General features: G+C 51.5%; 7 protein-coding genes across 7 annotated transcripts; 4 read left to right on the forward strand and 3 right to left on the reverse strand.

The window, feature by feature from the left end:
* Window positions 1-661: 661 nt before the first annotated feature.
* On the reverse strand, window positions 662-2,982 carry NEUTE1DRAFT_82458 (COP9 signalosome complex subunit 5; the record flags this gene model as incomplete). Its single annotated transcript, XM_009852932.1, has 2 exons — window positions 662-2,726; window positions 2,814-2,982. 2 exons carry the CDS (start codon window positions 2,815-2,817, stop codon window positions 1,720-1,722), a joined length of 1,011 nt encoding a protein of 336 aa, XP_009851234.1.
* A 549-nt stretch (window positions 2,983-3,531) lies between these two features.
* NEUTE1DRAFT_63778 (prephenate dehydrogenase) lies at window positions 3,532-5,751 on the reverse strand (the record flags this gene model as incomplete). Its single annotated transcript, XM_009852933.1, has 4 exons — window positions 3,532-4,788; window positions 4,854-4,965; window positions 5,394-5,404; window positions 5,509-5,751. 4 exons carry the CDS (start codon window positions 5,609-5,611, stop codon window positions 3,734-3,736), a joined length of 1,281 nt encoding a protein of 426 aa, XP_009851235.1.
* Window positions 5,752-5,991: 240 nt separating this feature from the next.
* On the forward strand, window positions 5,992-7,391 carry NEUTE1DRAFT_82464 (uncharacterized protein; the record flags this gene model as incomplete). Its single annotated transcript, XM_009852934.1, has 1 exon — window positions 5,992-7,391. The coding sequence occupies one exon, from the start codon at window positions 6,098-6,100 to the stop codon at window positions 7,205-7,207; it is 1,110 nt and encodes a 369-aa protein (XP_009851236.1).
* On the reverse strand, window positions 7,384-9,203 carry NEUTE1DRAFT_63784 (uncharacterized protein; the record flags this gene model as incomplete). Its single annotated transcript, XM_009852935.1, has 6 exons — window positions 7,384-7,497; window positions 7,557-8,173; window positions 8,233-8,469; window positions 8,524-8,665; window positions 8,723-8,860; window positions 8,922-9,203. Coding segments are annotated over 6 exons (1,362 nt in total), but the record flags the coding sequence as incomplete, so codon positions are not given.
* Window positions 9,204-10,720: 1,517 nt separating this feature from the next.
* Window positions 10,721-12,528, forward strand: NEUTE1DRAFT_82471 (uncharacterized protein; the record flags this gene model as incomplete). The annotated part of the gene is made up of 5 exons (XM_009852936.1): window positions 10,721-10,794; window positions 10,981-11,051; window positions 11,265-11,307; window positions 11,475-11,554; window positions 11,615-12,528. 5 exons carry the CDS (start codon window positions 10,721-10,723, stop codon window positions 12,526-12,528), a joined length of 1,182 nt encoding a protein of 393 aa, XP_009851238.1.
* Window positions 12,529-13,952: 1,424 nt separating this feature from the next.
* On the forward strand, window positions 13,953-16,000 carry NEUTE1DRAFT_117095 (uncharacterized protein; the record flags this gene model as incomplete). The annotated part of the gene is made up of 3 exons (XM_009852937.1): window positions 13,953-14,126; window positions 14,194-15,519; window positions 15,590-16,000. The coding sequence occupies 3 exons, from the start codon at window positions 14,103-14,105 to the stop codon at window positions 15,710-15,712; spliced, it is 1,473 nt and encodes a 490-aa protein (XP_009851239.1).
* A 1,026-nt stretch (window positions 16,001-17,026) lies between these two features.
* NEUTE1DRAFT_82475 (uncharacterized protein) lies at window positions 17,027-18,570 on the forward strand (the record flags this gene model as incomplete). Its single annotated transcript, XM_009852938.1, has 1 exon — window positions 17,027-18,570. The coding sequence occupies one exon, from the start codon at window positions 17,187-17,189 to the stop codon at window positions 18,375-18,377; it is 1,191 nt and encodes a 396-aa protein (XP_009851240.1).
* Window positions 18,571-19,596: the final 1,026 nt, after the last annotated feature.

Consider the following 19,596-nt stretch of genomic DNA (forward strand, 5'->3'; position numbering starts at 1 on the left):
CAGCGACAAGCCCATCATTATCGAGGATATCCTCTATACCCGTTACCGCAAGAGGGAGCCCGAGGAGGACTTCATCATCCGGAAGCGTGATGGTTTTCCAACCTACCACTTTGCCAATATCGTTGATGACCGGGCCATGAAGATTACTCACGTCATTCGCGGCGCCGTACGTTGTATTTTCCTCAACCTACCAGTCATGTTCCCTATATCTGCTAACCCTTCACCATTCAGGAATGGCTCATTTCGACCCCCAAACACGTCGAGCTATACAACGCATTCGGCTGGGAACCACCCAAATTTGCTCACGTCGGCCTCCTCGTCGACAAAGAGCGCCAAAAGCTGAGCAAGCGCCACAAGGGCGTCGACATGTCCTGGTACAAGGACAACCAGATCCCTCCCGAGGCTTTGCTCAACTTTGCCGTCCTGCTCGGGTGGAGCCAGAAGAGTGGCGAGCCCGACTTCATGACGCTCCAAGATATGGTCGACCGGTTCTCCTTCAAGTTCAGCAAGGGTGACATCGTCGTCTCTTTCGACAAGCTCCCCTACCTCCACGAGAAGCACTTTGAGCATCTACTCCGGCAGGAACCGCCCAACCTGCCGCGTCTGCAGAGCTACCTGATCAACCCCATCAGGGATATGATCACGGCTGTTGAGGACGCCCGCGCCGAAACCCCTAAGGGAGCCCTTGAGGAAACTTCAGTTCATGACATCCCCCTCCCTTCCCTCGCCTCTCCTGTCCCCCAGACCCAAGAGTCCCCTGCTTCTGCCCAGGACTACATCCTCCACGCCCTCCGCACAGCCAAGTCGATCAAGCCCGATCTGGAGCTTTTCCTCTCCCAGAACCGGTACGCTTTCTGGACCATCCCCCCCTCGGTTCTCTCCAAAAACTTTGACGAAACCCCGTCCCTTCAGCACGCCAAGCTCGATGGTGAGGAAGCCAGTCCCAGTGTCGTCATGCGCTTCATCGTTGAACAGCTCAGCGATATTGTCTCCTCTAAAGGGGAAGAGGGATCTCCGGAGGAGAAGAAGGCCGAAGTGGAAGAATGGACGGCTGAGAGGATTAAGTCGGTCGTGGATGCCACGGTCAAGGCCGTGAGCGTCAGCGACCCGGAAACGGGCGAGCCGATCAAGGGCGCGGGCGGCTACAAGTTTTTGCGGTGGGCGCTGTTGGCGGGCGATCATGGACCGGGACTGGTGTCGGTCATGCAGTTGCTGGGTAGAAAGGAGACGATGAAGAGGCTGATTACCTCGTACAAGGTTGCTCTGGAGAAGGAGAAGGCAGAGAATGGGAAAAGTGGTTCGGGCACAATGGATGCGGTGGCAACTGGTCTTGGACTGGCGTTGTTTGACCTGTTCTAGAACACAAAGGCAAGGGCTTATGGCATGTAAAATATCGGTGGTTTTGGGCGGATGGCTGTAGCTGTTGTGCCATGTATTACTATTTCTTGTTTGGATTTGTCCATCTAGTATTCCATGGCTAGTCCCTAGTTGTCTCTTCTCTTGGAGAAAAAGGGCGTTTGTTGACTATCATCTCCAGTCCGTCCATGCGGTCCTGTTGTCCCTAACGATTGTCATGCGCCTCCATAAATGCTCCCTGGGACTCTCTAATATGGGGATATCTCTTTGGTGCTACCCATGGTGGCCTAATCGCATTTCCTTCCGTTCCAGATACTCGCGCAATGATGTTCACCCTTGTCCTCACCGCAGCATCCAAAAATATCATGGTTTTTCAGGCTGGACACCCTCTGCCTGCCCACGACAGCCACAGCCAAACACCTTGCCTTTGACGTCCGTCGCCATCAGTCCAGACCTCTCCTTTGCAGCAATCTGCTTCACTTCGCTGAGCAATTTCTCTATGTTTTGATCGACCGCATCACTCTTAGGACCTCTTTGCCCAGTCGCTGAGAGCATCTCCAGCGATTTCGACGCCTTCGAAATGCGGGATCCCAAATCCACCATTTGGCTGCTCGTGTAGTCCCTGTTGGTAAGCAGCGGGTTCTGGGCCAGCGTCTGCACCCAGTACTTGTTCCACAACGTCTCCAACAGCTTGCTATCGAGTGTGCTCTTGAAGTGCTCAACGTCGAGCGCGTAGTATCGATGGCTATGGGCGCCAAAATCCTCCACCTTGTTCAGAGGGACGCTCTGTCCATCACCCGTTGTCGTGTTGGTTGCCGCGGGAGGCTTGATCCCTTCTGGAATCGTCCTAAACGCGCCGATCTCAACCTTGTTCTGGCTTACTGTCCTGTCCGGGTCGATCACCACTGCGACGAACGGCTCGTTGAACTGCTGTTGTAGGGATTGGGTGCCGACGTCGATACCGCTTAGCCAACAGCCATAACCTGGGTGTGAGTGGTACCACCCGATAACGTTCTCAAGGCGGTTCTCCTCACGGCAGAGACGGAGATACTCGACCATGTACTCGTTCGCTTCGTCCTGGGCGTTGACGCGGGTTTCTGTGCCCTCTACCGGTAAACGATAGGCGTCGGTAATGACCATGGTGCTGCCCTCAATGTAGCCCTGCATCATACCCATGACCTCGAGATTGCCGCCGGAGCGGGCGTGCATGACCATCTTGATCATGGCAACGGAGGAGATGCGGACGGTTTTGAAGTATTTGTAATCGTTGGTCCATGGTCGCGAGTTGACAACGGCTTTGTGGGCTTCTGAGTCGTAGGCGTAAAGAGCATCGCGTTGGACGTCCACGAGGCCGGGATTCGGTGGCAGCTCTATAATGGGGATCAGAGGTTAGCTGCCGTGGGAAGCTAGATAGTGGCACACAAACGTTGATCACTTTGCGCCCACAGAAAACTTACCCATCGTGGTCAAACGGTTGCTCTCGCCGTGCTATTGTAGGGTAGCTTGGGGTATACGCGAAATTTCGGGTGGAATTTCGTGATCCTTTTTGAAAATTGGCCGTGATAGATGTTGTGAGAGGATCGGATAACTGTATCAGACACAATCGAAGGAAAGTAGCAGTGTCTGTCGCGCTGGTGATGTTGTGTGTAACAGGCAACGAAACATTCCAACTAAGCAAGCTGCAAGCATGCTGAGGCGAAAGCTTGATTGCGGCAGGCGGGCAGTGGCATTCGGCCTCATGTGGGTCAATTTATGGTGGGGGTCCAGCCTGCGATGCGGGGCCCGGGGGTTAGTGAAGCTGATAAGCTTCTGGCGCCGCGGCAATCAGCCATCAAGGTTCTAGGTACTGTGCAGGCATCTACCTACCTATCTATAAACAAAACAACAAAAAGCACTTCGTAGGCCGTGGAGCTCTCGACATCGAAGCCCTGCCGGGCGATGTCATCTCCTGACTCGGTGTACCAAACTGATGCACCAGCGGAGGAAGGGCCTTGTGGGTGACATGACCTGAGGATGGTAGTTGGAGAGCTGACAATGGGAAGAAGATACGAAAATAGGACTCTGTAGGTAGGTAGTGTTGCAGCCGGGACAGCATCATCTCTCGCCATGCCTCATATAGCATTACAGTAAATCTCACAGTCGCACATCATCAAAAGACCAACCGAGACGCATCTTCCAAAATCCAGACGTCAGCTTTTCAATTATCAATACTACGGCCGTTCCTGGGAAGCCTACGCCAGGTAGCCGTGTTGTATCCACATATATGTCTCGTCCATCAAGATGCCCGTTTTCTTTCCCCTGATACCGTTCCACAGCCCTTCGCGCATTCAACCTTCTCCATGTGCATTCCAACCCAGTCTCCGTTCCGTACACACCTTTAGTCCTTCTCATCGCTTGCCAGGACTGCCTTGATCATCGCGTTACCTACCTCCACCGCTCCCTTGAACCTCGGCTCGAAGAAAGCCTGGGTAACCGCAAACCGCTCCCTCCACGTCTCGAATTGCCTCAGACCCACACACTCGGCCCAGCCCGCCGCCGCAATGGTGAACTGCAAGTCATCCCTTCTGAAGGTTCGATCCTCGATGCCGACCTTCAGGCACTCATCCAGCAAGCCCGGGGTCCTGAACAAGTGCTCGGTGACGCCCAGCCAGAGTCGGAACAGGGGAGTTGAGCAGATCATGTGGTCGTACGGAACGATGCCCAGAGCACTCCAGCAGTCGACCATGGCAAGCAGCGAGAGGTGGTTGTTGGGCAAGGAGGGAGCCGAAGGGCCGCCGTTTTCCGGTTGGCGGAGGCTGAACTGGTCGAGCACATCGTCACGGAGGAGAGGTTTACTCGCCCACTTGGGGCTTCCTTCAGCACCGAAGACTTTTTCCTTGGCGGCGTACACGCGGGCGCGGAGCTCGTCGCTATGACCCTCCAGCATAAGTTGGAACAGCTCGGTGGTGGACTTGGCGAACTGAGCAATCTGCTTGTGTGCTTCGGGGTTGAGGATGGCGAGGCCGGCGTAGACGTGCCACTTTTGGGCATAGATGCGGAGCATGAGGTTGATCTTGACGTTTTCGATGCCGCCGACATAACGGGTTCCCTCCCAGGGGAATTGCTTGGTTGCATGCCAGGCCTTGCCCATGCTGAGAAAAGCGGCGTGGGTGACGGCTTGGGTATCGGCCGTGATGCGGTCATGTTCATCGGCACTCAGGTAGACAACCTTGGAGTTAAGGCAGGAGAGTACGTGCTCAACCTTGGAGAAAGATTCGTCGGAGGCGCGATGCTTGATGAGCACCAGCGGCTGGCCCTTGGGATCGACATTGGGGCCGTGAAGGGAGTGGCAGGATACGATGTCAACGTCGGCGGGCAGGTACTTTTCGAAAGCCTTGATCTCAGGATCTTTACAGGACGTTTGGCCACCAACAATGGCGCCGAGCTTGGTCGCTAGAAACGAAGTACGCGGTTAAGCTCAAGTCTACGTGACGGGGAGAGAGGTCATGGCAACACACATGGACCGTACTGGGCGACGACACGATCGATGACCGCCGCCTCAACACTGTATATGATATAATCGCTGGCGCGAGACACGAGATGACCGTTACGGAGAATTTGTATATTTTTCTAGAAAGCAAAATATGAAGACTCAGCACTGATTCTGCTGTAGAGAGATCGGGCTAAATGTGTGCGACCGTACATTCCCCTCGAACTCTTGTACCAGCTCATCATATTTCTCTTCCCTATCGCAGGCCATGATCCTGGAAGGGATCGTTAGCCAACCGATTCCTGATCATGCTGTAACACTAAGAATCTGTTGATATCTCGTCAGCGCAAGTCCCTTACATATGCTGAAAGATATAAAGATGTGTTAAGAAGTGTTTGTTTCAGACGAAAATTGTAAGGTAGCTGAGATTTTTCATCATGGAAAGCTCCCTACACAAACTGGGACCGGAACGGTTGACCAGCCGTGACAGGCGCGATACTCTAGCCAAATGCACTCAAGTCATCATATTGGGGGGTGGTGGGGAATGAGAAAAACTATTGCAACATACCATTTGAACAACTGCGAAATGTTTGTTGAAGGTTAGTCGCGGTGACAGGCTCCGCGAAGAGCCTGGGCGTGATTGACGACGATGAGACGAGCGAGGAAGAATTATTACCTCCAACCTGCGCTGCTAAGTCTCCGGGCATACATCTTGCCCATGTCGCCCATTCCAATCAGGCCGACAGTGAAGCCGGTCATATTGGGGGGTTCCGATGTCGAAGCCATATTGACGCGTGTATTGTTTCTTTCCAGCAGGACCGGTCGCTTGCGGCAGCTATCACATCGTCACACAGGACCCTCGGCACCAAAGAAGCACTCGCTCGATGATCGCGCGAGAAGCAATGGGTGAGGCTGCGTTGCTGTTGCTGGCTTTGTGGTACGGAAGGAAGAAATTTTCAATTCGGGAGGCCGCAAGGTGGGATTTTAAAAACGACTGGAAAAATCCCGTCAGTGTGCTTCGCCCCACTTTGATTTGCACTTGAAAGCTCGGACCATCTTCCCGACACCGGAAATGGAGCCATCCCTCCGAACTTGGCCTCCGAACCAAAACTCCACCAATGTCCCGGCCCGGCACCGGCTGTGCGCGGAGGCTGCAATGAATGCCGTCGTCATCCTTAGTTGCCACGATCAAAAGACGGGACACTTCCAGGAAAACATCGACTTATCATCATTCCGCCTCGCTCAGTCCATTACTCAAAAAGTCGCATCAGAATGCTGCTACTCTTCGCTCTTGGGTCTAATGGTTCCGGCCAGCTAGGCATCGGCCACAAAGAAGACGTTTCCGTTCCAAAGGATGCCCATTTTGATGCAGACCTTCCGGCTACTGCCTCCATCACTAAGATTGCTGCAGGAGGTAACCACACAATCATTTTGACTACGGCCGGCGACATCTACTGGAGCGGAGACCCGAATACCGGTGCCTGTGGCAAGTTCACTCAAACACAAATCTCGCAGCCTCCTCGATTTCACCCTGTCGATCTTTCATCTGTATCAACACCCCAAGACTCATTTAGGGTAGGTCTGGTTGCAGCTGCCTGGGAAGCAAGCATCTTTACCCGCCTGGATGTCCAAGGTCGCAACACCAGAGTCTACTCTTGCGGCACCGGCCTGAAAGGCGAGTTGGGCTTGGGCACTTTCATCTTCCGTACGGCGACTCCGTCTCTTATTCCAGATTTTCCTCCCCCGGACACGGAAGTGGTCGATCTTGCCGCTTGTATGGGCCATGTCGTTGCAGTCTTAAGCAATGGTGACGTTTGGGGTTGGGGTAATGGCCGGAAGGGTCAGATCGGAGCGCCGGAGGATATTGTTCACTCACCCCGCAAAATCGAGGGTTTGGGCTTCAAGGTTGTGAAAGCGGTCTGTGGAAAGGAATTCACATGCTTGCTGGGAAGCCCGGAAAGCGGTAACATCTTGGTCCTTGGTTCAGACAAATGGGGGATCAGGGCTGAAGTTCCGGACCAGGTTGTCGGATGGCAAGAGGTCGGTGCTAGTTGGGGCAACCTGTTCATCTTGAAGGCAGATGGAAGCTTGTTGAGCTGGGGCCGTAATGACCATGGCCAACTCGCTCCCGCGAATCTACCCCAAACCAAACATATTGCGGTGGGGAGCGAACATGCACTAGCCTTGGGCGAGGAGGGTGACGTTACAGCCTGGGGCTGGGGTGAACACGGCAACTGCGGACCGCTCAGTAGTTCGGATGCCACAAAGGGTCAGCAGAACGTTATTGCGTCGTCCAAGTTCATTCCTTTGGGCGCTAAGATAACCACCATCGGGGCCGGCTGTGCCACCAGTTGGGTGGCAATACAGATGCCGTCAACCTAAAGCCTTGGGAACAGTCAAAGATATGCCGAGGATGACTGATAAGTCGTATGTTACAGTACATGAACTAAACCACCCCTTTAAGCACTGCTCGGTTTACTTGGTCAAGAGGAAAATAAACCAAAGCGCCGAACCTGGTTGCCAGTTAGCCAAAGAATAGATATAGGAGACAACATGAAACATGCCTCGGAAAGCTGCTGGGTTGGCTCGAGTCCCCCAGTAAGTCTGTCTGGCTCATTACCGGGCACAGCCGGTCTTGCCAGTAAACTGCTAATTCGCAAGGACGGCGGATTCTGGAGTGGATGTTAGCCATCTTTTTCGTGGCGACTAGAGGGAAATGACGTAGAAGTACCGGTTCGCCCGTTGCATTCCACTCGACTCTAGCGTTGTCCATCTCCTCTTCATCCTCACGATCCACGGGATCCCATTGCCGGTCCTCGTCGCCTTGCTCAACGAATAACGGCGAATCAGATCGATCAGTCCTGGCGGCCACCGGGGTTCGAGGCGGTATGGGTGGTGGTCGAATTTCAAATTGTGTCTGTCGTGGTCGTGGAGGTGTCTTTTGTTGAGGAGGCTTCTGCGCTGGCTTTGGAACGTCTTTGGCCTCATTGTTTGCAACAGAGCCGTCAGGCTTAGACGCAGGACCTGGTCCCGGACCCGAACCCGGTTTTGGGGTCTTTGAAGCCCTTGCCCTGGTACTTTTGTGCTTCTGGGTAATGGCATCCTGTTCTCCAACCGTCATGAGGATGAACTCACACAGAATACCGTCCGCACTATAAGATAATTTCATCGGGCGTCCGGGCTCCGAGTAGTAGGTTGCGAGCTCTCCGCTGATTATTTGAGCGTGTTGGAGAATGGCTCGGAAATCCTTGACACTAATGATGATGTGAAGTTTGTCTTGGACTTCAACCTCGTTAAACTCGGCCATTTCTACAGAAATGTTGGTGTGAAGCGGCTTCTTGAGGACAGCTTTTCATGCAATTGTCAGCATCATCCTCCAACTTGGCTTGAAGGAAGGTCTTACAAACCTTCATTGCCATGAGGGCCGCGTTTCTGCACCTTGTCCGTGAAGCAGGTAAAGTTCACAACATGATCATCGTCATCCGTGTTGATATCAAGCAATTCAATACCCGGACCGAAATGATCCATGAGTTGTCGCAGTGTGCTAGATGAGATCGACCAACGATTCCCAGCCTCGTCCTTCTCAAACTTGGCATGAGTTGGTGGCTTTGATTCGAACGGTAGAGAATGAGACGCGGTGATTCCTGTAACGTTGTGAGCTTTGTAGGTATGATGACTATGATCGGAGCGTTATGTACCGTTCCTGCAAGAGATTCTTGCAATCAACCGGCTCTTCTTGCCAGGGCCATCGTCAATGGCAACATCACAGCGCTCGATGGAAGCATCTTTATCCCGTGCAGAATCACCACCTTGGCGAGACCGAAAGATGGACAAGAGGGACTGAGAGAAATTGTTGGTAAACACCCAGGGGACATAGGTCTAGGAGCGACCACTCACCCGGATATAGAGTTGGCAGAAGAATCTGTCTCGATACTGGGCATTTCCCTCGAAATGGTAACGGGAGAAGAACCTGTTAGCGGCAAAAGTGAAGCAAACGTATGCTGACTTTGAAATGTTGAGAGTAGTCAAGGTGAGCTAAGAGACAAATAAGTTAGCAACTGTATCACAATCTCAAGAAGGGAAGATTCGTACGTACCTTGTCCCTTCTTGCTTCCAAGCAAACATCATCACTGAACTTGTACATGCAGGCGAGGGCGTCGTGGAAAACAGACACGCCCTCCTCGCTGAGCGTGAAGTTCAAGATTACCATTTTGTGGTCGCCGTCGCAATTAGTCGATCGACTTATATCCTTTTGGCCAGGAAGAGGTTTCTCGGGTCTAAGTCCAGCCACTCAGTTTTTCACATCCAGTCAGCGATTTCTGTTGTGATTGCCCGGCAGAAGGGCGGGAGCCTGCAGTGGCCTGGAGTATGGTGGAAAATAAGTCGAGACCGAGTGCAGTTGCCTTGGAGTGCTCTTGCGTGACACGAAACGCTGAATGTATCAAGAGCAAGTGAACAATGGATGGAAGGTGCAAGGGAACTCCGCTGTAATGGTTGCGCGGCTGCTCCCACTCGCAAGGGACCGCGTCGAAGCACATTTGGGGCGGTAAATTCCAGTGCCTAGCACTCTAGCCTAGCTCTAGGGCCCTCTAAAATAGGTACACACAGGGACCGATCGACGCTCCCGTCCCCTCGCCGGACTTCATGAGCGACATAGGTAGAGGTACCTCTACTACCAGTGTAGCCCGGTCTTTCAGGTCAACCTAATGTCTCCCACTTGCGCCTTGTTGCAGCTTGAACTCCCGTCGAGCTCACAAAAAAAGAGCTCCCATGGACTACCTATCGTTGGCACGTGCGGGAGTTTCTCAGAAATATCCATAGTGTACATCCTTCTTCTGTTGAATTCCCGTTTGGTATGGGACAAGTGATTTGATACTGTGGAAGCAGGGCAGCAATAGGTAGTTCAACCTCATTGGCTACCTATCGTAGTGAATGTGGGGGCTGTTGGATATCCGAGTCCTCAACTTGCTCCGAGACCTGACACACCTCAACAAACACAATTCCGGAAACACCAACCTAAGTTTAGACCTAAGCTGTGAACAAGGAAATCCCACATGCATTTCTGAAATCCACCAGTGCGCGCGCTCTGATGCCTTGAGCATGCGCGCGCATGTGACAAGACAAGAGGGCCCCAGTACCCTGCTTATTGATTTTGAAAAGAAATCGCCATCCGATCACTTTCCGAAGATCTCTCCTCTCTCTGTGTCCGAAACCGCCCAGATCGCTCTGACAATCTGCAAACCACCATTCCATCTTCTGTGTGCCCCTCCCAAACAATAATCTATTGCTTTGACCCTTTACTCAACTTCACCGCGAGGCTCGGCAGAAACGGCTGTCCCTTTTGGCAAGCTCGTCCACACAAGTGCATCACAGCAACCCATTTGCCAGGAGAATCACACCCAGCAGCCAACTTGTCCGTAAGCATCACCGCTGACGCGGGCATTGTCACGGGATACTCGATCTTGGATTTCCACTTCGTAGCCGCTCCTCTACAACCAGCATAGGCCGTCGAGACTTCTCAAGACTTCAGCCAGTCACGCTGGTAGATTCATGCTGCTTGTCGAGAGGAACCCATACTTGCACGGTTCGTTTGAGTTGTACGTTAAGGTTCGTGGTACTTTCTCGTCCCTCCTTTCCATCACAGTACCTATTCCCTTAACTGCTCCTTCAGCCCCCTCCAGATGTACCATGTTTCTGACTTTTGCTAGACAAACTCAACAAAACTGTTTACTTCCGCCGTGCCGTGGGCAGCTATACCGCGTCACGCATTCCCACGTCTATTATATTGGTTGTTTCGTCCTGGCCTCAACAGTTGCCATGACCTTCCGGGGCTTTCCCACAGAAATTTGGTGGCTTATTGTTGACCAGGCTGCCAGTATAAAAGACGTATCAACAATGTTGCTCATTGCTCGTCTCAATCGTGCCGTGGCATGCTTTGCCTTGCCGCTGATGTACGGCATCGTCAAAAGGTCAACTTATACCCTCGCGAACAAGCAGTCGGTCTGCTTCTGGAGGTCTATCATTGTGTCCAGCCTGGGGAAGACCTTATATCCATACTGTTGTTGGGTTAAGACACTTGACTTCTCCGACCTCCTCAACTTCCTCCAAAATATCGACAAGTCAGAGGATGCCCAACTGCGTTACACATTTTACAGCCCTCCACTTCGCTACCTACAACTGCTCCAAACTAATATATCCAGCCATGGCCATCTCAATGGCAACGTAGGTCCACATGTGCTATTCTGCGAAGTCGTCAGCAAGATCACAGAAGGTATCAAAGCTACCGTCGACCAGGGGCACGTCACTTCCCGTCTAGCCAAAATTCGTTTTCCGGACCTAGAATACCTGCCTTGTATAAGGTATTTTTCTGTGTGGATTTCAAGGCTCACTGGATTGACAACGCTTCATATCCACGACACAGCTTTACTCAACGAACAAGTGACTCTGACTATTGCTCAGAATTGCTCTGCCCTCAAACATTTGTGAGTATTCTTCAGTTCCCCATCTATAACCGAATGCCACTTTACGCGGAGGCATTTGCAGCCGTTCTACTCAAAACTGAGAGCCTAGCCTCTCAATGAACGTGCTTGTCAAAAGTCTAAACCAGTGTGCGTTTGAGATCTAGTTGCTGACCTGATAAACATGGTAGTATATGTTTTACCATACCAGATGAGGAAGCTGAGAAACATCTCAGCAGTTTGCTGCAAATGCTTCCTCCTAACACAATAGGTATGTACGTCCCCCCGTTGAAGGTGGTCAGTAACGGCATCGGCAGCTGACCCAACACAGAATCTTTTACGGTCATACGAGGTGTTATAGTGGGCCCACACGTACTAAAGGCTCTGGATAAGCATTCTGGCTCTCTGAAGCTCCTTGTGTTGTCTCAATTGGGAGCCAGAGCTCTGGGCGCATTGAATGAGCTCCAAAAGTGCAATGCACTGGAGAGTCTGTGTCTCGACGCTTCGCGCGCTGGCCCAGACTTTGACTTCGTACGGTCAGATACAGCAGTCTACGGTCAGTGTGTGGAATGGCTGCAAAACTGCGCCCAAATGACGCACCTCAGCTTGAGCTTTTTCCCTGGTGGCACGCAACTTCTCAAGGATTCACTGACAGGGCCAAAGCTCCGTCTTAAGTCTCTCGCCCTGGTTTCAGTTGAGGCAAATGCGCCCTGGTATAGTGAGCTACATCACCAAGCGAAACTTGAGTACTTGAACGTCGAAGTTCCGCAGCTGGAGTTTCAGGAACTTGGACCTGCCACTGGGAGATGCCAGGGCCTTGCCGCAGGCATATCGCGCTGTCCAGAGCTTAAGGAATTGGGGACGGAAGAGTATCTCTCGGTCGCAGATATCAGCATGATCAGCGAAGGCGCTTTGAAGTTGGAAAAAATCAGCTTCAGCGGGAGTCTGGTTCATGATGCGCACATCATGCCACTTGCAAACCTTCCACGCCTTAAGGAAGTATACGTCACAGGTGACTCGGCCTTCACGGCCTCGGGGATCCTGAAATTCTTCAAAAAGATGGAAGAAACCCCCGATCATGACCATCTGGGGTTTGAATTCGGCGCGGTGTTCCAGCAAGGCACTTCGATTGGACAGAGAGATTACAAACGCCTTCGTAAAGCAGCCACGCAAGCCTTTGATGGAAATGTTGATATCCAGTTCATTGACTCTGACGGAGAAGATTACTACTTCCAGGATAACTAGTGTCTTGGTAGCCCCTCAAGGCACGGAAACTGTGAATGACTGATACCAACGAGGCCGCAGCTCAATCAAGGAGTTGGGAGGGCCCCTGATAAGGGAGAAAATCAGGAGTGGCTAGCATGTTCACATGATGTTTGTTGCCGGTCATGAAAATGAAAAAGCACGGAGAGAGAAATCATATGCGAGGAAGAAATCTGATGTACGTCTTCATTCGAAACTTCCGCAGCAAGATCGTGTAATATAATTTCCAGTACTATTTGCGCTTATGGGTACGTTTTGCAGGACCATTTCTATAATAAACTGGCATTTCTTTTTATGTCCGGACCAAAGCAGGCACGTGTTGCAATAAATGACCGTCTCATTCGTGTCCCCATGTGAATGGACTCAAGCGAGTGGTTATGAAAATGGAAAGCGAAACATGTCCATCACAGTCCATTTCCGATATCATGTTCGACGTCCAGCACGTTCTCTGCCTATATGCTCTGAATTCGAAGTTACATCCCAATACCTTAACACCTTGCTTAGGTGTTTTGGACTATCCACAACGCATATAACGGCTTTTGTCAAGATTCTTCTGTTCCTTTTCGTCCTTTTTTTGATATTTCTTTTCCTGGTTCAAAGGTGGCCGTCCCGCGATCAAACTCAATAATGCTGATAGGGGTAGCTTGTTTGACAGATCAAGCCTCGGATGATACAGTGGCTTGTACAGAGGCTCAGAAGAAAGAAAGGAACTTGAAGTCTCGTATGTACAAGGAGAGATTGTGGAAGCTGGGTTACGGTTATTAGTGGGAATATCAAAGGTGGAAATTGACCATGGCGAAATGGAAAAGATATCTTTCCATTGTTATCCTCATGTGACTCGGTAACCTGAATCTGGCTAGCTTTAGAAATGCACGGATTTCCTCAACCATCGATCATTACATGGATAGTTAGACTGGCGGTCTGTTGACTTGTTTCCGAATGCGGTAAGCTGTTTACATTTCCATTTCGTTACTGGCTCAGTACTGCAAAACGTGGGTGTTGTGCACGGACAAGCGCACGGGCCCTGAGAGCGCAGTAAACGCGGAAAATGCTAGGAATTGAAAAGATGCCATATTTACCGTGTCTATCAACCCCTACGGTGGGCGGCTGGAAAAAAACAAGAAAACAAAGCAGCTTGTGCCAGCTGAAGTTTGAGTAGAATGGATATATCTCCTTACCTCTACATATTCTAGCGATCGTTGATAGCTGTTCCTGCTATTCAAACACTGTGACGGCATGCAGTCATAATGCGGTGCGCGATGGACCGGAGCCTTCTACGTCTTTCTACATGACCCCACTCCTCTCGTGTAGTGTTGAATATCGTCAGGAGTTATGGACCCCGCCATAACACAAGCTGGCCCCCTCCCCTCCTCTTCCGCTCTCTGCTCCATACATGGCAAACTTGCTTGGAACTAAATCTTTACCCGTATTTGCGCAATTCTTTGACACTGCTTCACTTTCGCGATTTACACACCAGTAAAGTATTTCAGAAGCGCCTCTCCAATTCGAACATCTGAATCAATAGTCAGAATTACTGCTCGCCGCAAAGCGTCAGGATGCCGGTCGACTACAGCAAGTGGGTAAGTTACCCTTTTTTGGCCATCATGAGTGCTACTCGTGGACAGATGCACTGACATGCCGATTCAGGATGCGCTGGAGCTCAGCGATGACTCTGATGTCGAGGTTCATCCCAACGTCGACAAGCGGTCTTTCATTCGCGCCAAGCAGAACCAGATTCATGCGGAACGCCAGCAACGCAAGCTCCAGATCGAGACCCTCAAGTACGAAAGAATCATCAATGATACTCTGATCAAGCGGATCTCCTCCCTTCTTGCCTCTCTCAAGGCTCATGCTTCGGAAGTCAGCTCGCGCAACCCAGGCGAGGTGGCCTTCCAGGCTGTCATAGAGTCGGCCGCTGGTCTAGATCCCAAGGATGACCAGCCCCCACCAAGGCCTGCCGGTGTTCACAATGCAGAACAACCCCTGCCTACGTACACCAAGATGATGGCCACGCTTCTTGACGATGTGAACAAGACTTTGGAGGAGAAGAAGATCGAGCAAGACAAGAGATACGAAGCTACTATCGCGGAAGTGGAGGAGCACCTCAAGAAAGTCACAAACCTACAGGGCGAGTTGCTCAACAAGCTTGACGAGCTGGAAAAGATTGACAAGAGCAAAATTACGAGCGAGTCTATCCACACGGGCTTTGACAGCACGCACATCAACAAGTCGAAGGCCTCTACCTCAGGAGACAAGAAGGAGGCGTCCAAGGTCGAACTTCTAAACCCGAACTACAGCGCCACCGATAGCCTACCTGCACCCAGCACGACTACGAACGATGATGACGATGACGCTGAAATTGAGGCTTCTCCTGCCGCCAAACAATTTGCTTCGATCAAGGCAGACGACTACCGGGAGTCCCTCGCCTTCCTTACGAAACACCCAGAAATTCTTACCGAAAAAGAAACCGATGGCTTGCTCGTCCTCGCTTTCGACGCACAGCTTCAAAACCGTGACGACTATGCTCGCAATTGCGTCCACCAAGCACTCCTGCTGCAGTACTGCCGGGCTTTGGGACGCGACGGCGTCGCTTTATTCTTCAAGCGCATCACGACACAAGGCCACCAGGCCCAGGAGGTCTTCTTCAAGGATGTGCAGGACACATTTTACAAGATCAAGAACAGGGCCAGAGAGATCAACCTGCAGAGGGCAAAGGAAGAGGCCGAAGGTGGCAGCCAAGAGGGTGTGGAACAGATCCAACTGCATGCGGTAGAGCCTGGTACGGTGATAAACATCAACATTCCTCCAGCTGACAGTGAAGACCCGGAGGTACAGCAAGCTAGAGCTATTTTTGAAAGCTTTAGTCCCGAGATGAAGAAGGCTCTGGAATCGGGCAAGTTGGATGCGGTGAACAAGGTTCTGGGCAAGATGAAGGTTGAGGAGGCTGAGGAGTTGGTGAGCAAATTTGGAGATGTAAGTTGACAGTCGTTTGCTCCCGTGTTGGTTTGCTGCGAGGACAGAATTGCTAACGTGAGGTCTTTAGGCTGGTGTTTTGAGTCTCGAGGAGGAAATCATTGACGCCACTACACAAGAGGGCCAGGAAAAGTGGAAGGAGATCGAAGCTGCCAAGAAGCACGCAGATGAGCCCGCTGGTGACCCGGAATGAGTGATGTAAGACGCCGTCTTCGTACCTTTCGTTCTCGCCTGGAACACGTTTAGGACATAGGCATTGTAATTTCGACGGACATAGCAACGAACTTAGGAGCATACCAGGCTTCAAGCTATATCGAGGTCATGTGTTAGCTCTGCCCTGTTTTCAGAATTCACTATACGGATCGCCTTTTCGACCAATAAGCAGGTAGTTGGCTGTATCCTCTTACAGTCGAGTTTCTGTTACTGAGTTATGGCTAGCATATCAGATTTAGCATCACTCCCAAGTTCACAGGATTGTCAGTTGATCGCCTTGGTCCTGTCCGTAAGCAACACAATGGCCACGCAATCAGATACCAATCTTGATCAAAGAGAGCATTAACATGGTCAAGACTTGCGTGGGTGTTTTATTCGTTCATCTTGAAATCCCCCAAGCGAGAGCAAGCAGCCTCTTTCTCCACAAGCTTACGTTTTCTTTGCTGAGCTGACGCAGCTGCCCAGTAAGGTGCTCGCAAGTTCACAACCTCTGGTATGGCCAGATACGATGGCAATGGTTTTACGAAATTCCTCATTGAAGAATACCTGAGTGAGAGAATCAGGGAGCGGTGTCCCTGATGTTTCGAGGGTGTTTGAGAGGTTTACACTCGTCTGTACCTGATCGGGAAAACCACGGGACCCCTCAGTGCTGTCGCTGGGGAGACCCTTTTCTGGGTCGCCAATAGCCAATCAGAATCTGCGATTCCTCTTTTGCATAGTTACCCCTGAGTCACAAACACAAAGTTGGCGGTACGTACACATATCTCCAGATTGGGAACTCCGTTCTACTTCATGGGACGCGGCCTCACCTCATTTCGGCCTCAGTCCGGGGCTTTTGTATGAGCCGCGCACGCTGTGAATCTGCGAGTCCAAAAGGGCGAAGATTGGGGGTCACCGCTCGACCATTTACAGATAAGCGGGCTGACTGACTAGATCAAAGCGAGGCGCAGCACGCCTCCTTGTCAAGTTACAGCACAAGATTGTTTCATAACGCTGAAGTTGACTGGTGAGAGGAAGTCTTTTTTTCCCTCTCTCTTTTTTGGGAAACAGAGCCTCCTTGTCGTCGCAAAGACGTGGACGGGGTGGGGTGATCTTCAACTCATTAGCGGATCCCAACCCATTGGGTAAAGGTGAATGTACATGCGTACCCATGCAGATCCGTTCGAAGAGCAGTCTTTCTCTAGTGCAGAAAGAAAGGAAAGTCGGTGGATGAGGCGAAGCCGAAAACGCTTGCGGAAAACTTGCATTCTTCTGCTTGACATTCTCTTTTTACTCCTCTTGATATTTCTTTTCCTTGGGTTCTTAAATACTCACGGCATTTCTGGGAGTTTAGTTCTAGTCCGTCGTTTGCTTATTACACTCGACACCAGGCTCGGGGACAGAGAGCCGAGACCCTCTCCCACGATCCCAATCACCGCAACTCCTCCACGGGGGTCAATCTGAAAGCAATAATAATGCCATCACTCATCTCATCTCTGGCGACGGCGCTATTACTGGCTTCTGGAATTTGCGCCATTCCACAGGGACCATCTGGAGCCGAGAGTGGGATCGTAAGCGCGGTATCAGCAGCCTCAGTATCAACGGCAGGCGTAGCCGTCTCTCAAGCAACAACAGCATCACCGTCATCGAGCAACGCCGCCAGCGGTATCTCTGCCTGTAACAACTCACCGTTGCTTTGCGATCGGGCCTACAACAATGTCACTCACATGGGCGCGCACGATTCGTCCTTTCTCCGTGATGCGAGCACCAGTGACAGCTTAGCCGGCAATCAATATTTCAATGCAACAGTCGCCCTCGACGCCGGCATCAGACTGCTCCAAGCCCAAGTTCACGATGCCAACGGGACACTCCAACTATGTCACACCAGCTGCACCCTGCTAGACGCAGGGCCACTCCAAGACTGGCTGGCCAAGATCAAGTTCTGGATGGACAACAACCCCAATGAGGTGGTGACGATTTTGCTCGTCAACTCCGACAACAAGCTCGTCTCCGACTACGCCGCCGTGTTCGAGGGATCCGGTATCTCTACTTACGGCTACCAACTGAGCAACGGCAGCTCAGCCAGCAACACCTGGCCCACGCTAGGAGACATGATCACCTCCAACAAGCGCCTGGTCACCTTCATCGCCTCCATCGACTACTCGCCCACCTACCCGTACCTGCTAAGCGAGTTCGACCATGTCTTCGAAACCGCGTACAACGTCCTCAGCCTGAGCGGGTTCAACTGCACCCTGGATCGGCCCAGTGGACAGGGTTCGGCAGGGGACGCTATCTCGGCGGGGTTGATGCCGTTGATGAACCACTTCGCGGACAGCCTGCTTTTGCAGGGCGTCCAGATACCGGACGAGACGGACATCGACATTACCAACAGCCCGGATACTTCCACCACGGGAAACCTGGGCTTGCACGCTGATACCTGCGTCAAGCAGTGGGGAGTGAAGCCGACGTTTATTTTGGTAGACTTTTTCGATCACGGGCCGGCGATCGATACGGCCGATCGGTTGAATGGGATCACGGCCACGGGGAGGAAGTCGGTGTCCGGGGAGAGTAAGGGGAACACGAGCGGCGCGGGGGAAAACCATTCGCCGATGGGCATGAATGTCGCGCTGATTGCTTTTGTGGTCTTTGCTCTGGCAATGGTATAGATGATGTTATTTGTTAAAACTTGAGTGCTAGAATAATTTGGTTTGAAGAAGCTCATGCGCATGGTCACCGTGGCGTTGGGCGTAATTTTTGTTCGAAGGGTGTAGTTGGTGCTTTGGGGTGAAGGTAGACTGGCCTGATCAAACTGGCCTGCGGCCTGAATAATTGGATCGACAATCGAACTTGCTTAATGACAATCAGTACGGGTATTACACGAGAGCTGGTGATGGAGATTTTACGGTATTCTCCCCTGACCATGAATCTTGTGAGGTTATGCCGTCTTCACCAGCTATATTCCTACATTAGCGCATTCCTGGGTTTCTGTCTATACCATTCGTAAACATCTCCTATTCACTGACAGGCGACGAGCTTATCCAAATCGCCCTGCCGTCTCATCCGAGATCCTCGTTTGGTTGAGTGGAAGAAAGAGCCATCCACTCGCATAAATGTGTATATATATATATATATATCTACTATTTATTCTCTTCCACGTGCCCCACCCCCCTCACCCTTCTCTCCCCCTTCATGATTAACTGTCTACTAAACGTTGACAATTAGTGAGTCATAACACAAAGGCAACTCAAAAAAGTGAATAAATCGGTGCCGTACTGTTAGGAGTAAAGAGTGTGCTCCTCTGCTGTTTTTTCATCCGAATTCCAACGCTGCCTTCCGTTTGCCTCTTCACAGGGAACTGGATGAGACTGGCAAGTCGTTGCTGAAGAGGTTCTTTTCGGCCGATTCGAGAATCACCTGCCGTCAACGGGATCAAACGGTTGGCTGCTCAGGCAGAAGAACTGTACGCTTTATCCACTACACAAAGTCTCCATAACCTTCAGTTCCATGCGGATAGATTCTGGCCGCTCCTTCCTTAATGCAAAGGTTGATCCAGAGGTGAACTAGAAGGTATGGTCGAGGCACAATCTCCTCGTCATCAAGTAATCCAAGCTGCTTCGCGTGAGCTTGAACCTCTTCGTTCTTCAAACCTTTTCGTGCGGTCGTCGTTTGCTCACGCCCACGAATAAATTATCCTACAACTTCGCTACCGGCACTGCAGACACCAGCGCATCCTAAATTCTTTCGCACTCGGTTCTGATCGATTGTTGACACCTAAATCTGCAAGCGTTTACCCCGCGCAAGAACCAAAAAGTCGAGATCTCGAGGCCATTGAGGATCCGGACGCAGTAAGCACACGGAAACAATGAGTTCATCTAGAGCGACATT

This window comes from Neurospora tetrasperma, assembly GCF_000213175.1.
Source record: "Neurospora tetrasperma FGSC 2508 unplaced genomic scaffold NEUTE1scaffold_3, whole genome shotgun sequence".
In the NCBI taxonomy this organism is placed as follows: Eukaryota; Fungi; Ascomycota; class Sordariomycetes; order Sordariales; family Sordariaceae; genus Neurospora; species Neurospora tetrasperma.